This window comes from Ursus maritimus, unplaced genomic scaffold (genome assembly GCF_017311325.1).
Source record: "Ursus maritimus isolate PB19 unplaced genomic scaffold, ASM1731132v1 scaffold_12, whole genome shotgun sequence".
NCBI classification, from domain to species: Eukaryota; Metazoa; Chordata; class Mammalia; order Carnivora; family Ursidae; genus Ursus; species Ursus maritimus.
The window spans coordinates 49832498-49850437 of NW_024423564.1; the positions used below are offsets into that span (position 1 = coordinate 49832498).

Genomic DNA, 17940 nt, shown 5'->3' on the forward strand with positions numbered 1-17940 from the left:
TCTCAGCTGCAATGCCTTTCCTGACCACTTAAAGCAGCTTTGATGCCCCACTCCCCACTCTTTTCCAAGGGATTCTTTGTTTTTCATTGACTTTACCACCATCTGAAGTTATCTTGTTTATTGATTTAGTTTGTGAGTCTTGTCTCCTCATAGTCGGACGCAAGGTCCAGCAGAGCAAGGACTCTGTGTGTTTTGCCCCCTTGTATCCCACGGTTAGAACCATGGCTAGCTCCCAGGATCCCACGGCCACTAGAAAACATCCTCGGTATCTTAGTCAAAATTCATCGAGAGAGCAACAAACTCTGTTCTTCAATCTGTCCATGCGAGGTGGGTTGCCACAAAGATAAAAGATAGTGAAAAGCTGAAGAGAAGAAATCCAGGTTAAATAATCTGATCTGGCGATTACGTTGCTTGGATTAGACCTTGCTGAGATCACACACAGAACAATATTTGTGTTTGTAACTGGGCCAAGATAGATCTCATTCGAACACACTTTAAAACGCATTTTAAATTGTCCCACTATATATTCATTATTAGAAACAATATTTTACCCAGTTTCACAAAACTATATGTAGCATTTCCTGTTCAAATAAATATTTCATCAAATGAGGGAAGGTGTTCTTCGCCCAGTATCCAGGAATGAAGAAAATCACTTGTATGCGTGAAGGGTGGAAGGTATGGGGAGAGAAGTTAACTGTAGTAGGGTTACATCCTGAAACCCTTGTAGGAGAGCACAGAATTTCGTTTTATATTTTTTAAGATTTTAGTTATTTATTTGAGTGAGAGAGAGAGAGCACCAGCCGGGGTAGGGGCAGAGGGAGAGGCAGAAGCAGGCTCCCTTCTGAGCAGGGAGCCTGACATGGGGACTCAATCCCAGGACCCCAGGCACCTGAGGTGAAGGCAGATGCTTAGCCAACTGCACCACCAGGCACCCAGAGCACAGAATTTTAAAATGAGTTAGCACCTTCAAAGTTACTTAACCTAACCTTTCCTTGAAAACAGTTTCCAAGATACTAAATGTAACAACAGCCCTAATGCTACATTATGTTTATATACAAATTTACTGCTTTTAAAGATATTTGCACATATATTTTGTGCTTTGATATTTACCACCACGGGAGAAAGGCAGGAAAGCTCATTTGCCATTCCACAGATGGGAAAACAGAAGAGATGGTGACTTGCCCAAAATACACAGCCAGGACCTTCAAAGAGGACATAAAAAGTCAATTCCCACCCACCTGGCAAATTCTTGGCCTCATCCTCATAGCTAATAAAGAATGGTGCCAGGAGATGTGAGAATTTTTTGAATTAAAATCAATTTCTCTTTCTACTACTTTGCTTTCTCTTCCCAATGTTAAATAGCTTGTCCAAACTCACTCGGCTGGCTGGAGCGGTGGCAGGACTAGAACCCAAAGCAGAACTCACCCAGCTATCTTATTCAATGAAAACGAAGACTTCATGACACACCATGTGACTCACCAACATGAGCCTTTCTAGATCAATATACAAACCAAGCTCCAGCTAATGGTCCCAATGTCTGACCACAGGGGGATAATGACATAATGCAATCATGGAATATTCTACAACCAGTAAAAATAGGAGGATGGTAATGATAGCTAAAGTTTCTTGATTGAGCATTTACTCTGTGCCAAATACTGTTGTTTATGTATATTATATGTCACATATATAATTATAATATATATTATAAAAATAATACTAACTCCATATAATATGTTGAACTCATTGAATCCTTATAATAACCTTTTCCGACAGGGATTACCCCATACAGAAGAAAAAAACAAAAGTACAAAGGGGTTAAATAATTTGCCTAGACTTACACAGCTGGCAAGTGTAGAGGGGTCAAGGATTGCATCTGGGAAGTGTGTCTCTAGATCTATACTCTTAACAAATATACACACTGCCTAGGACAGTGGTTCCAACCTCATGTCAAGTGAAAAAGCCATGAGGGTCTGTGTGTGGATATGCACACATGCGTGCATACATACGTACAGATCAGACTGGGTTCTTGCACATAAACATTAGTTTGCCTGTAAAGCTATTAAGAGCTAGCATTCACTGAGCGCTTACCTACTATGCCGGGTAAGTGCCAACTGAAGTCCGTACATTATCTTATTTAATTTCCCCACAATGTGGAGGCTGTTATTTCACCCTCTTTACTGCTAATAGCGCTGAGGCTTGAAGGGCTTCAGATCGTCCCCAAAGTCCATGTTCTGCACTCAACAAATTGTAGCAGCGGTTAGTTATTTCATAATAATGAGATAATTGGTGATTTCAATTTGTCCTTTGTATCTTCCTATTTTCTGAGTTTTCTACACTGAAACCCAGTCTCTCTTAAAATGAGAGCAAAACAATCGAAGCAGTCAGGCAGACTGTGGGAGATACTAGATTAGCTGCGTGCTCCTGAACCGGCGCGTGGCTCTCAGCCAGGGGGAGCCTACGCAGCACGTGGGTGCTCTGGGGCGAGGAGAGGGCGCACCATGCTGGGTACTGCCTGGCATCCAGGAACCATACTGGAGCCCTCAGTGTTCCCAGCAGAGTAACCTTTAAGACACCTTTGCTAGGAACCAAATACTCTTAATGTTTGGCATATGTTAACTCATACAATTCTCATGATAACCACACACCAAAAGGCTTGCATATTTCCCCAAAAGTTGTGTTCCCTCAACAGTATTCATTCATTCACTGGCTTTTTATTGAGTACTTACACATGCCACACATAGGGAATACAAAATTGAGTCAGACACGGTCCCTGCTCTGGCGGAGTCCTTGGTTCTTGGCGGAGGAGCAAACAAAGTAGGTATATAAATGAAAAATGGCAGCTAAGATGTATTGCGAGCTTAACACTTTACCTCAAGACTGCATCATCAGCCCCTACCTGCCGGCCTGCCCTATGGATTCTAGACTTGCCTGCAGTCTCCACCATCAAGTGAACCAGTTCCCTAAAAATATCTCTTCTTCTCCCTCTCTCTCTCTTTCCCTCTCCCTTACCCTCTTCGTACCCCTCTCCATCTCCCTGGCCCTCACCCTCTACCTCTCTTCTCTCTATCTCTTTCTCTCCGTCTCCTTCTTAACCTACTGGTTCTGCGTCTCTGGAGAATGCACTGCTCCAAGTGCCCTTTCTGATTTAATCCTTGCAACCTCACATGATTAAATTACCCATGAGAAAGTTACTGCTATTATCACTTTCATCTCCTAGATGAGGAAGCAGGTGCACTAACTTCCCAAGGTCACATACACGAGATTTAACCTAGATCAGTCTGATTCCAAAGCCAGTGCTCTTAACCCTTCCAATATGTGGCCTTAGGAGGGCGAGGACTGAGAGCTAAGTGAGCTCGGGGAGCACCTCACTTTCAACGTGGAGAATGTGGGGAGGCTTCACTGAAGAGGGGCACTTCTGTTTGACCTTGAATGATGATCAGAACAGACTGTGACCACACCGATAAGGGAAGGAATAGCATATACAAAGGAAAGAGAAGGGCAAGGAGCTCCTGTCTGGCTGGCACAGTGGGATCTGAGCAGATAAGACAGCCTGTGTGTGAAAGTGTTACACCGCACACTGAGGCATTTGCACTCCATCTTTATATATATATATTCCATATATATATATATGGAACAATCAAAGGCGTGTGTGTGAAAGTGTTGTCTTTGATGGCTGTGAGGAGCATGGATGGGAAGCAGCAAAGTCTAATCAGGTGTGGTAGCAGAGGATGAAAGGGAGAGAACAGAGCCAAGATCTTTTTTTTCCGGAAGGATAACCCATAGCTCTAAAGGACCGAGAAATGAGGGATGAATCCAAGCACAGCCTGGGGCTTGGCTACCTGGAAGACACAGTTCTTTGAACTGGAGGCACAACGAGGCTAAGAAAAACTTGGTGGTTGAAGTCTATAGCACAGGAGAAGAGTCCTACCTGTTACACGGCTTACAGACCATTTTCTACCACCGCTACCAACCCTAGTGCTGTGAGCCATTTTCACATGCCATTTTTCCATGATACACTAAGGGCATTTGTAAAGGTTGGATGCACAGCGAGACCACCTACCTCCCAGGTTTACTCATTGTTTTTCAACTTTGGGAAGCTGTGCATGGTAGGGAGAGCAACGTGATATCATCCCATGTGCCAATTCCAAACAACTAGCAGAGGTGGCCTGGAATATGATGTTGAGGGAGACGCCGAGGCCAGAGAGAATGATGGTTGAGATTGATTAGTGATGCCTTCCGAGGTCAGGAAAGGGGTAGTTGTAGCCCTTGAGAATCCAGGATGATAGAATATGCTAGTACTTGACAGTATGGTGAAGGTAGGAGAGAAATCTGTAGGCCTTGCTGCAGAAGAGTTGCAGCAATTATCTTCTTGCCAAGTCAATAGCGAGCAGTAATGCCTAGCCGCCGGATGCCGAGAAAGCACATGTCCCGAGAGACAGCGATCTGACAAAATCACTGGCATGTGCGCCTCACTTCTTCAGATGGTTCCATATTTATTATCTCATTCGATCTTCACAACTCTGTGGGGTAGACAGCCAGCATCATTCCTACCTTAGAAATGGGGATGCTGAGGCCAAAGCCGTTCCAGAACTCACTCAAGGTCATAGAGCTAGTCAGGAGATCCAGCCCCTTCAAGTCCTAGTCATTGCCTCCACACAGCGCTGACTCACTGAGAGCAGACGCATGAGCCATGGAAGCACAGGCGAGAGCTATAAATGGCCACATTGTGTGTGCACTGAGTGGAACGGTGGACCCTGGGGACCCATTCATTTGTGTGTCTTTGGGCAGTCACCCAACCAGTCTCAGCACCTTTGAACGTGAAAGACACCACGGGTTCCAAGTCTTTGTCTAGTCACATTTTTGGAATCATTACTAAAATAAACTTTGACTTGTCCCCATACAGGCAGAATAAAAATCCTTGGGTAAGTTATTTCATTTGGCTTTGGTTTGCTCAACTGCAAAATGAGGTCGGACCAGATTGGTTAATCTTCAATGGTAGCACACACCATCATGTTTTCCTGACAATGACCAAGGCTTTCATAGAATGTCAGTGAACACCGAGCTGTCCTTCTTAGGGAGAAAGGGCTTTTGTTCATAGTGGGAGCCAGGCTTTTTGATAAAACATTGTGTAGAGGGTAAGCTGTGAAAGTTTAGAGTCCACTGGGTGATTGATATCACATGCCCCTCTGCATCATAAAATTCTGGGAAACCAGTGAGTGCCACTGAAAGGAGGCTAGTTCTGTGTTAGGTGGCCTTCCTCGAGCTGATGGTTGATCTGAAGGATCAGAATCTGTTAATAAAATCACTTTGCTTAGTACTGAACAAAGCTTTTGAAATACCATGTCCAGTCTAGTCAATCTGTTGTTTGCTTGTCAACCAGAGACCCAGGCCAAACAATTTCAGAAATGAGCAGGACTGTCTGGTTACACCATTATACAAATAAAGAGCACCTGACTGGGAGTCAAATGTGGTAAATAAATGCTAGTTCTGCCACTTGGTAAGATGGTCACCTTGAGTGAGTCACTTCACCTCACTGGGCCCTACTTTTTCTCCTGTTTGAAAGAAAGATAGTAATACTTATTCTTTCCACCCCACAGAGATGATGTGAGAATAAAATGCATATGCATATAGTGTGTGATAACATGTGCTAGACTCTAAGCTTCTGAGGACAGAGACCACAGCTGCCTTTTTTCCCCTGTTATATTCACAGTGCCTAGAATACCTGAGACTGAGGAAAAACCTCTGACGTACCTGTTGAATAAATGAAGCATTTTGGAAAGTTTGAAGTGTGTGCAAATGTCACACAATCTTAGGACAATGTCCTAAGTAAGCACACTATTTTACTCATTATGCTGCCTGTTAAGGACAGGTAACATGAGTCACTCTGCATGGTCATTTTAAAAAAATCTAAAATACCAGTCCTGATACACAAGAGAAGAAGTTGATATGAACAAAAAATAAAAATGAAGGTAGTCAAAACATTCGTGAATTGCTGTGTAATTCTGATTCCGGAGTCATCCTTATCACGGCGCCGTTTCTCTTGTGTGGAAATGTTCAAGCCTCAAGTTGTAGCTGAACACTCAGCTCTAACTCTGGGCTCGGACCACAAGCTAAGGCAAGAGCATGCTATTCATCCGGTTACTTAAATATGTGGAAAGAATGAGTCCAAGAGGCACCACAGAACCAGCTTCAGAGCGCCAGCCTTCCGAATGCCCACCTGTCACTAGACACGTGGATAACACAGGATTGCGCTGACAAATGCAAAAGGAAGCTGGCTTTCCTACCATTGAGGAGTCACAGGTGTCTGCTTCCGTTACCTCAGACTCCCTCTCTTGAACATCCCCCTAACCTTTTGTCCAGAAGCACTGACATCTTTGCTGCTCTGCCCATGTTCCGAGCCTCTGCACATGCTCTTTCTCCCACCTTTTTGGACTCTTCCTCCAAATAATTACGTGGCCGCTCACTCCCTCCCCTCCTTCAAGTCTTTGCTCACACGTCTTCCCAGTGAGGCCATCCATTACCGCCTTCTTTACAATGAAATCCCATCTACCCCACTTCTTCTTCTCTTCCACAATTTCCTCTATCCCTTTTCTCAACTGGATTCTTCTCCAAAGTTCTTATCCCCATTGAATGTACTCTGTGTTCTGTTTTATTTTCCCATCTCTCCTGCACCAAACAGGAAGCTCCCCATGGGCAGGAGATTGTATCTGTTGTTCACTATTGAACCTATAGCATGTAGAACATGCTAGAACACCTAGTATGCATTCATACAATTCACGCAATTTCTGATGAAGACATGGACAGTTCTATGCGATAGGGACAATGGATGAGGGTGGCGTAATGGCACTTCTGTCTTCCAATACTGAAAAGGAGCAAAACTAACAGAGCATCCTTGCAAAAGAACAGCAGAGAAGGAGCAGGCAATGAAAGGCAAAGAGTAACACATATGAATTATTTTGTGTTAGGGACAAGTACATTTTGAGATGGGAGGAAAAGGACTCAATCATTCAATTTAAACCTTGGAGGGAGTAAGTCTGGGGAATCCAAACCATTCAGTGAATGCCAGAGACTCTTAAAGCTAGAAGCTCTGGAGGTAGGCAGATCAATTCTCTCATTTTGTTTGCAAGGAAACAGAACCCCAGGAAGGTAAAGTAACCTTCTCAAGGCACACAGCCAAGCAGTCACAACACGTAGACTCAAACCTAAGTCTGACTTCTGGGTCCATGCTCTTCCTCCAAAAAAATCCAAACTACACAAATTCAGCAAATATACTGAGCTTCTAAGACTGCTGAGTTCTCCTGTCAGGAATAATTTGGCATTAGAAAAACCATCATCGACCAGCACATTACACAAATACGTTGTACAACATTACTGTCATCTGTATTCATTTATTTATTTAAACATACTTTGCCAGATTCCAAGTCAAACTCTACCTCTAGAAGCCAGTGTTTCCAGATCTGGTCATAGTCCAGAGAAAAGGACAGAGAGCCCCGGGAGAGAAACATGGGGTGGAAGAGTGAGGGAAGTAGAGACAGGAAAGGCAGAAATAAAGGAAAGCAGAAGGGAGAGAGAAAAGGAAAAATATGTCCAGAGTATTGACAGCACTGCTCCTGGGATATTCTGGGAATTTCTTTGAAAGGCTGTGCTATCACTCGTCTCCTCCCATTATAAAATCATTTCTTTGGAGCTAATCACCAAAATGTTTCAAGCCCAAGCACATATTTTCAAATGGACCATTTCTTTTCTTATGCTTCTCAAAATGTATTATCTATATCTCACAATATCCCACGCCACAATACATCGTTTTTTCTTAACTATTTCATGTTTATTCTCCAGCGAGAACACAAATTTGAGCATTTCTTTTTCCTACGACTATAATGCCCCCAAATAATACCTTACAATGTACCACATGAAGTCATTTATATCTGGTTTTCCTCACTTCTCCAGCGAATAAACACACTAAGCATCCACTGTGTGTCAAGAACTAAGGATGAGGAGGTGAATAAGATAGACCAGATTCTTGTCCTTGTGGCGCTGAGCTCTGAGTGAGAAATTCAGCCCAGGCACCATTAAACGACCATGAATCATAAATACATGTCTGAGGAGAGAGGGTGGACTGGGACATTCTTGGGGCCCAGGGTGTGTGTATTTGGGAACTTGGGATGAGAAGAGGCTGGGGAAGTCCTCCTGAGGAGATGGCGGTTTTGCTGGGACTGCAAGAAAATCAGTCACTGCGTGAATTGGCAAAATCATGTTGTAGGCAGAGCAAAAAGCCTAAGGCTGTTAAGTATTTGTTCTAAACACTCCGAGACTGGCAGAAAGGTGTTCGATACGCGTGGAGAGGCACGGCAGGCCGGAGTGTGCAGCCTCCTGTGTGCGATGGATTTTGACAGAAAGGAGAAGATACAGAAGCTTTTTAAACAAGGAAGTGATATGACATGAGGTATTTCAATAGAGATTCTAAATCTCTCCCTGACATTCTGTGGATACAGTTAAATGGCGTACACGTTCCAAGAACGGAGACTGACCCCTCTCCCATGGAGTCCAACCTCCATCCCCAATAGCTCTCTCCCTGGTAAGCAAACCAGCCTGTGCCCACAAAAATATTTGGTAGCCAACACAGAAACCGGTTAGACCCAACACCTCTGCCACGCACCCCACTTTCTCCTCAAGGACATCCTGCCCTTCTCATGCCCCTCAGTAACCTTCTATCTCTGATCCCCTTACTCAGTTCATTACTCCTCAGGGACTTTTTCAGACACGTAAGCTCAAATCCATTATAATCCCTTAAACATTTTCTCCCTTCCAACTCCTGTACCATCATCTCAGTAAATTCTCTCTTCCTTTATTAATTCCATTTGTGAGTTTACATAATGAAAGGAATCACAGTTTACAGTAGGACATATGATAAAATTGAATTGAGAAAGGGTACACCATGAGTATGGAAGTAAAAGTGAACATAATTGAAAATCCAGTGTCTTAAGTCTCTAAAACTTCTGGAAATATACCTAAAAACTCTCTTCAAATTGTCTCTCCATATCCTCGTGGTCCTTTAATTAAACCTTTTCACAAATAGCAACATTTAAAATTGAAAACACATTTAATTCCATTGTTCTCTTCTGGCTACTTACTGTTGTAACTGTACTGTTCTTCACACATTTCATTGCAAATATTTAGTATTTCAACTATATAATGGGTGAAAAGCCTTTGAATGACTAGTGTGAGACTCTAATCATCATATATATCATTATTCCTATGGGAAAACTTATTTCAAGTGAGCAATTCATAAACTAACTTTCAGGAACATAAAAACTGTGATTTGGTGACTTCCTGCAATTTGTTTAATTGAAACAGGGATAATGCATGTGCCAAATCCAACAGAAAGAATTATCCAGAGTCTTCTAGAATGGTTTATCTAAGACAATTTTTTTTGAGACTGCATATTCTTTTTAGAGATTTAAAATGTTGACCCATGGAACTGTATGGGAACTTACATATATAAGAAGGCTCTTTCTGACACAGAGCCTTGAGGAAGGATAAAAATTACATAAATGATGACCCATGTATTAGAATTTCATATGCATGCTTAAGATTTTCCAAAATAACTTCACTCTTTCTGGGAAGTTAGAAGGATTCCCTTTAAAACTTCTTAGCTAACTAGAAAATGAACAGTTCCAGCTTCAAAACATTTTGTTCTTTTTTGATCGGATCAGAGAATTTTCCAAATAAATAAAACTCTATTTCTAGATAGGAAAAAAAAAACTTTACTATAATAAGATTCATTGCAACAACAAAAGCTCAGTTAAGCTAGAATTGTTTGAAATTGTCTAAATAATAATTTTGGAGATAAAAGGCATTAACAAGGAATTAAAAGGTATGGTTCCATGGGTATTCATATTTGAAAGAGAGAGAGAATATGCCACCCAAGAAACCAAGTCCTAGTTTTCAATTAGGTTAAGATGCCCATCTTGATACAAATTTTAAAAAGTTCCTATTATAAAATGTTATGAGGGGTCAAAAATACAAGTTTGTTGTTAAATGAACTTGAGTCCAGAAAATTCTCATCTTCATTCATCAGAATTCAGGAAAAACATGTAATTATGTCTTCTGAGGTAAATATGCTAGTGCAAAACACCCAGGTGACTATGCTGGTTTGCTGCTTTTCCTCTAAAATTGAAGGAAGCAATAGATACGCGACATAATAAAGGTCTCCAATTCAGTTTATACTATTTGTAAGAACTTGAATTGACTACAAAACAAAACAAAAAAAAACCATGAACTTGGTTTCAAATTCCTTTCTGCTATTTTTTCTGCCCCAAAACATTATTTTTTATTTTTGCAATTTCAAAAACATACTGCAAAAGGACTGCATGCAGAATACACTTAGTTATAGGTCATCATGAATATTAAATATGATAAAATTTATTCAATCACCCTGTACATTGCAATTATATCCAGCAAACCCTTAACAATGTGCTCGTTGAGTTTAAACATTGTTTATATAGGATGAAACCATTGGGATCCAAAGATTTTTCCTTCCAAGACAGTACCTAAGAGCCTGACTATGGAACTGAAAGCACAGTTGCGTGCAGTATAGTTCTGGGAGACAAGGGAAAACTTTCCAGGCTGCCCTACAAATACACAGATGTCCTAAGAAACCCTGACTTTGCTTCACTTATCTTGGAAGGCGTAGCTAAAACGGCATTTTCAAACTCTAATAATAATGTGTGAAAACAGCAGAACCCTTGAAGAGTTGCCCTCATCACATAGACTGCAACGTAAGCTTAACCAGTACATGGGCCTTTTAGCAAATAACTCCCTTTGCTCACCTTTCGCTTCACATTCATACCCCAGAAGGCTCCATATCATGTGACATTCCTTAGGAAAGACACAACTCTATACCAACCACTGCTAAAAAATAAAGACGGCAGGAATTGGTGAATCCAATATCAAATTAAAATATGTGTTTTTAAATAAAAAATATTCGAAAAGGATCATGGAGCCACAAACTGCTGGTAACATGTTTGAGGGCGCTGCAGAATTATTGCACTACCTTATGATGTTAGCCTCACTGGGCAAGTGGTAACATTCCTCATCTATGACCAGAATTTCTAATAGGTATTGAATGAATGGAGCCCATATCTCATTCCATCAAAACAGGATCACAAAACTAAACTGTGAGCCATTCTGAAGAATATTTGTTTACTCGTGTTTTACACTGAGTAGAGAAGTAGCTTTGAAAAGTTACCATGGCCGTGCTATTCCTGAGCAGCAGACTAAAACACTTGGTGAATATCGAAATATATACAATGTATATGTAGGCTCTCTCCCTTCTGTAATAATGTGTATGTGTTGACGACTGTGTATAACTGTGTGTATGTGTGTGGGCGGGTGTATGAAATGTACTAGCTGAGGAGAGACATCATTTAACTATCTTAATGGGAGACACATTCTCAGAGCCTGCTGATATTTCAGCAGAGGGCTTCCATGACAGAATTTTAGGGTGACTTTTAGGGGGTTCCTTATCTTTCCAAGGTTATTGTGATAGATGGAATAGTCTAGCTTCCTCTAGGGGTGAGTTAAGTGGAAATAATAACTGCCCTGCCACATATTCAGAATTCGAGCAATTCAGAGGTGAAATTCTGGGAGGCGATATCAGAAACATACATACATTGCTGAAAAGACTGGCAACTAAGTTACAAGGCTATTGATAGGCAAATTGATTTCTAGTTAAGTTTCCTACCTGCCTTTCTAAGGTCACTGAACCATTAAGATAATAAGTCTTGAAAAGCATTTAAGTAGGAACTGTGGGTAGATAAAAATGATTAGTTTCATTTAAATTTTGAAGCCAATGGGAACACCTGTCCATTTTTTTTTGCAGGGATCTGATGGAAGGCAACTGCATCCATAGTGTCACCTCTAATTCAAAACTGCTAAAATAACATCCTTCATTAGATGAATTTGGCAGACCCAGAGCAATAGTGCTAATTCAGCTCCAACCCACGTCTTTGTTACAGTTCTCATTTCAGTTTAGGCAGCTCAGAGAAGCTTATCATAGGGCTTTGAACCGACTGACATTCTGGGAGGGCACAATAGATGATATTACCAAGAGAGTCGTTAATGAGCGTCAATAAATATTACTTCAAAAAAGACACTTTAACTCCGTAGTTTGCAAGGCATGAAGTAAAAATGAAAGATCTTTCACTTCCCTGTGTAAGATTCCGACCTAATCAGAATGTATGCAGATTTCTTTTTAGGAAATGCTACAAATGAAATTTAGCTGGAGAAATACAGTACCTCTATAGACAAGACTGTTTGTTTTGTTTTTTCTGAAGAGGGTAATCCACATGAGTTTAAATTGAAAAGTGTATCAGTGATACTTTTTTTGTTTGTCTTGCCTTGTTATTCAAAGATTAAATTCATTTTGAATTAATGAAAATGATTTACTCTCAGGGTGTTAGTAAGCTCAGTTTATTTAGACCTGGATTTTAAAGAACTAGCTTGAGAGCCCTTTGCAAACAAGATCAGGCTCCACAACAAGATGATACCCAATGTCTCTTTTAAGGCTATTTTCTAAAATCCGTGGGCCATGACTGTAGAATTCTTCACTCCCCCAAATTACATTAACAATGTGGGACATGATGACAGAGAGAGAAAAATAATTCATTTCTGCCAAATAAGTGCAGGCTACACCACTGCTTTTTGAAACCATCCTCCTCTTATTCCATTTTGGTAAATTTCTAAGGAATGTTTAAAATCTATAGGGCAGACCTTGGCTTAAGAGGTGGCCTCTCTGCCATTTTCATGGCTGATTTGAGACCCATTATGCACTCGATTCTGCATTGTGAAATCCAGGCTGGGGACAAATTTCTGCCTGTCATCTTAGGAAAGGCCAGGAGTTTTGCACCATCCTGTAGTGTGAAAACAAAATCAAAGCCAGGGTAGGGCGGCCTGCTTCTTTCTTAATCAGCTTGCTGCTTTTTGGGGGCAATCTTGGCTGTCACTACCTCAGGCTTGGAAGGATAATTTAGTAGAATAAAATATAGTTTAAACAACATCTCCCCAGGGAAAGTTCCTTCTTACACTTAATATCAAATGCAAAAAGGTAATCAGTAAGTAATCATTAGTGCTTGGCTAAGAATCATTGCACGGGAATGCATTAGAAAGCACAAAATCCTTTTTTTAACCTGATAAGACCCTGAATCCGTGGCTAAGAGGCCCAGATATTTTCCTCATATTGCTCATTCTGTTGCAATGACATCCCCATATAACTATAGCTTATGGACCAAATTTGCAGCACCTCTCACCTCAACAATAAGATGTAAATTGCAGAGACAAAAATATCTTACAAGAATTAAAAAAAAAAAAATTTAAACAGTTCCCTGAAAATGACAGCATGGATAACTCTGTCAATGACCTCTCCTATCTAATGTCAATTTCAGAAAACAAGTTTCCATTGTAAATGTTTAATCAGTGTAGTCCCAGGAACCCAGAGCAGAAAACCTTATCTTCTCTCCCAACTTATTTGCTCTGCAAGCTCTTTCTTAGCTCTATCTCAGCTCCCTGGAAGCACTTTAGGTCCCCCCCCCCCCAAAGAGCTGGGAGCTCTGTAGGTTCTGAGCTAAACAGAAGCCTTGTGGTTTGATTCCATTAGTCTGAGCCCTGGTCCGCTGCAAGCAAACTGCAGCATTTCTGCTTGCAAATCCTGGCAACCAGGTTCTAGACCAGCCACAAACACAGGCTGCACACATTCTTCAACGCTGTTCTGCCCAAACCTTGCCTGAAGCCAGTCAACCACAGCAGAAAGCATCCTACCTTCCATCATGGTGGCAGAATTGCATTCCTTAATTTCCAAGGAGTCTGAAAAAATACAGGAGGATAGGATTCCAGGTCCCAGCTAAGTCCTCACAACGCCGCTGCCGAGAGGTCTGCTCTGTCCACTGCTGAAGCCAAATGAGACAAGAGTTAACCCCAAAGATAGCCCATGGATGCTGCTGGTGCCGCTTCACCTACGGGCTCCCAGGAAGATGCTGCGAGAGAAAGGGAGAGGAACAGCAAGCCGGCCGAGCTGCACCGCCTGCGCTGCCTCGGCCAATCCCTTCAGCTCTGGACCGCGTCACATGGTAGCCAGCCTGCATCTCCTGACACAATACCCCGGGAGAGCACACAGAACCTATTTTCCGTCCCTCTTCCTCTCCACCCCCACCCCTCCCGCTTGTCACCGAACGCACAGCCCCTTCCCCACCTGGTGACGCACTTCCCCGCCCCTCCTCTTCGTCTTCTCAAGCCTATTGCAGCGGCTGGGTACCCGAGATTAATTATCGGACGCTGCCACCTTAACGGGGGACTCGGGCATGAAAGGAGCACCTAAGTGGCTCGCTGCGGAGGGGACTGTGGTTTTTTTTTTTTTTTCTTTTTTTAAAGAAAAACGTGGTAATAATTCCGTGCAGTCTGATGTCAGCCGCACACTTTTAAGCTCCCATTCCCGTCTCCTTTTGCCCTCAAGGAATTCCAAACGTTAATGTCTTTGGCCTCCGCACACGTCCGTGAGTCTCTCTCTCTCCCTCTCTCTTTCAAGAGAGAAAAATCAATCCGGCTGACGTCACATCATAAGCAATTATCCCCAAAAGGATGATGCAGAAGAAATTTCATCCCAGCTGCCTTCAACAGAGCCAGGGAATTAATCGCGCATGACATGCTCAAGGGCTGGGAACTGTCATTAAAACAAAGAAACAAAAGAACCCACCCGAGTGGGGCTCTGGAATCAAACTGGCGACGCTTGAGATAATTTCTGGGGCGGGAGGCGGGAGAGAGGGCAGCCGGCAGGGCGGCCAGGCCTTCGCCCGACGGAGGACAGCTGTGCACGCCGCCTGCTCCCGCTGCAACCTGGACGCGCCGCCGGCCCAGACCCGACCCCGCGGCACCGTGGCGCTCGGCGTTCCAGTCCCCGCTCCCGGCCCGCCACGCGCCTCCCCGCGGCCGCGCACGCGGAACCGCCTCCTTCCCCAGGTGGAGCGAGGCTGTGCCGCCAACTGCAGGCCCTGGAGGAAACCAACTTTCTTCTAGAGGATACCACGGTTTTGCGGCAGGCGCCTCAGGCATCTATAACCGCCTTCCAGCCCATTCGTTCGCCCCAGTGGAAATCCGGAGGGAGGCGATTGTGCCGGTTCTGGCCGGAGGGGTGGGTGGAGCCCAGGGTTTTTTGTTTTTTTGGTTTTTGGGGTTTTTTTGCAGCTTCCAGGGATGGGATCTGGGTGCCGGGCTGCTGCTTAAGTGGAAAGGGTTATGGCACCCCCGCTGCTGGGGCTGAGAATCTGTCACCGGATGGTCCCCAGGGACCCCGGGAGCCTTTCGAAGGGCCTCAGGCGCGGGGGTCCGGCGATCTTCTGTTCCTTTCAAGCAGGCTCTGACAGCTAAGGAAGAAGCAGGCAGCGGCACATGGGAGGGAGAAGAGGGAGGGGAGATCAGAAGAAAGGGAGAGTCCTCCTTAGAACTCGGGGACAACAGCAGAAGTGGGCATTGCTCCCTCTACAATCTAGGAAGAGGATTGGGAGAAAAGAGCAACTGTGAGCATCAAATGAAATAACTTTAAGAAGTTAAGATGCATTACATGATCGGTGTTGAGTCTCTAATGCTATTATTAATCTTTTATGTTATAAATATATCCACAAACTTTTAATATTGCTTAGCCTTTGACATTGCTAGCCTAGTCTAGTTCTTTCTACCAGAGCAAATATGAAGTATTGCTTGCTGGCTAAGAACTAGGAAAGAAAATATAATTCAAAAGGCTGACTGAAGAGCATACTAACAGTTAAACGAACAAACAAACAAACAAAACACCCAAAACTCAGTTCCTTAGCAACTTAGAAGTTTTTAAAAACTCCTTATTCTCCCTGAGGACACATATTTCAGTAGCTTCGAAATTTCACAATGGCACTCTCCAGGAGGTACAAATACTTCTGCCTTTTTCCTTATATCTATGAGGCAGTTGAATTTTAAATGAGAAAAGAGTTTCAAAGTAAAACATGTGTTGAGTACAACTTAGACTGTTCTGAAAACTGCAGAAACAAGATTCATTAGTGTGTGTGTGTGTGTGTGTGTGTGTGTGTATTTAGCCCAATTTTCTGTAGTGGTTAGGAACATGGATAACTATTGGCATCAACCAGACTGGGTTAAATTCTGTCCCCACCGCTTAATGAGCTCTGTGATCCTGTACAAGTTATGTAATTCTCCGTGCCTCACAATTTCCTTATCTGTAAAGTGGAGATAAAAATAGTACCAAGTTTGTAGGGCTATAAATACTAGCAATAACAAAGCTTTATTAATGACTTACTATGTGCCAAGCAGTATTCTAAATACTCGGCCAGTAAATTACTTAGCATTGTGTCTGGAGTGTCATAAACCCCCCCTGTTAGCGTTTTAATATCAGTGTTATTACCACCAAAGGGCAGCCAGAGGCGTGAGAGGAGTTTGTAGCTAACTGAGAGTTATCCTACAGGTGCAGAGAACCACTTAATGGAAGACCAAGGGGTGCATTCAGAGGTAGAACAAGTGGGAGCCTTCTGAGGCTCCAGGGGACAGAGGAGTAGAAGAAAGATTTGAAACGAAGAAGGTGAAGGAAGGTCCGCTTTCAGAGATGGAATTTTAGAGTTCAGGAAAAACTGGAATGGACTTGGAGTGGCCATTGTATATCAAATAGGGAGTTCGAAACAAGAAAAATGGCTCAGATAAAATCTGGAGGTAAGTGCAAGCACTGAGATGTGGTGGTAAGAATTATTGTCAGAGATGTAAGGGGGCAAGAGTACCAGAGAAATCCAGGCTGCCTGCCTTTCCTCACCCAGTGTACATTTTACAGCGTATTAGGGCAAACTTCTCAGAGAGATTTAGTAACAAACATCAGTTTTGTTTTAGACATGCAGCAAGACAGCTAGTTAGAGGGGTGATTATAGGAAAAAGAAGTGTCTGGATATGATTGTCAGAGAAGGACCAAGAAAGGATGTGTCGTTAAAGGTGGTAAGGCTAGTCCAAGGACTGGTTAAACTTTGTGCGACTTTATTACCAACTGTAATTACCAATTGCTAATTACCAACTATAAGAACACCTGAGGAGCAAAGTTGTGCTTCAAATAAAAAATTGCTCAAGTATGTTATCAGAACAGCTTAAGCATCTTAATTTTGTCTTCTCATAGGTTTTCTCAAGAACAATGACAACACATCATACTGTGGCTCAAATTTCATTATTTCCTAGTACAGTTTTTGTTTACCAACGAGTACAAAGGGGAATTTCTAGCCGCTGAAATAATGGACTATTTTTTGCAAATTTTAAGTGGAAGTCAAAGGAAAAGATTATTTAAATTACTAACTTGCATCAAAGTGCAAGGACTGCCTAGGGATCTAGTCCTGGATGGTGTGCGTGCACCCAGATCATAACAGGCTCTCGGGGCCTGCAACTAGTCCAAGACCAAAACTTAATTGCTGAAGTCACTAGACGTTGAATTATTTTTTCTGAAATAACACTTGTATGGTGGTGACGCCCGTTACACATGTTTTTTGGAATCAAATCCTATTATATTCTTACTATAAAAGTTGAACTTCTTCACGATTTCCCAATTTTAGTGTTTGAGGAAAAATCTGTTCATAGTTCACAAAGAGAAAGAAAATCATGAGAACTGAGTCACAAAGGAAGGAGGAAAGAAAATTAACATAGAAACAATGTTTAATAAAGGGATATATATGGATGTAAATAGACATATAGATATACGGATATAGATGTATTTCCAAGATAGTGATCTTAGCATGGCATTTGATTCTGTCCCTCTTGCTGTCCCCACTGAGGCAATTCAATGAATGTAGAAGAGAAAATATTGTCCAAGCCCTGGAAATCAGCAAGGTCCCACTGGAAGAGTTAGATTTCTACAGGATGAAATAGGCAAAATTATAT

General features: G+C 42.4%; 1 protein-coding gene across 1 annotated transcript in view; it reads right to left on the reverse strand.

The window, feature by feature from the left end:
• SGIP1 (SH3GL interacting endocytic adaptor 1) overlaps window positions 1-14041 on the reverse strand; it is a 195955-nt gene extending 181914 nt beyond the window's left edge. Inside the window, exon 1 of the mRNA XM_040627185.1 lies at window positions 13816-14041. Coding sequence (XP_040483119.1) covers window positions 13816-13825 — 10 coding nt within the window. The 5' untranslated portion in view covers window positions 13826-14041. The remainder of the gene's footprint in view (window positions 1-13815) is intronic.
• Between the last annotated feature and the right edge of the window lie 3899 nt (window positions 14042-17940).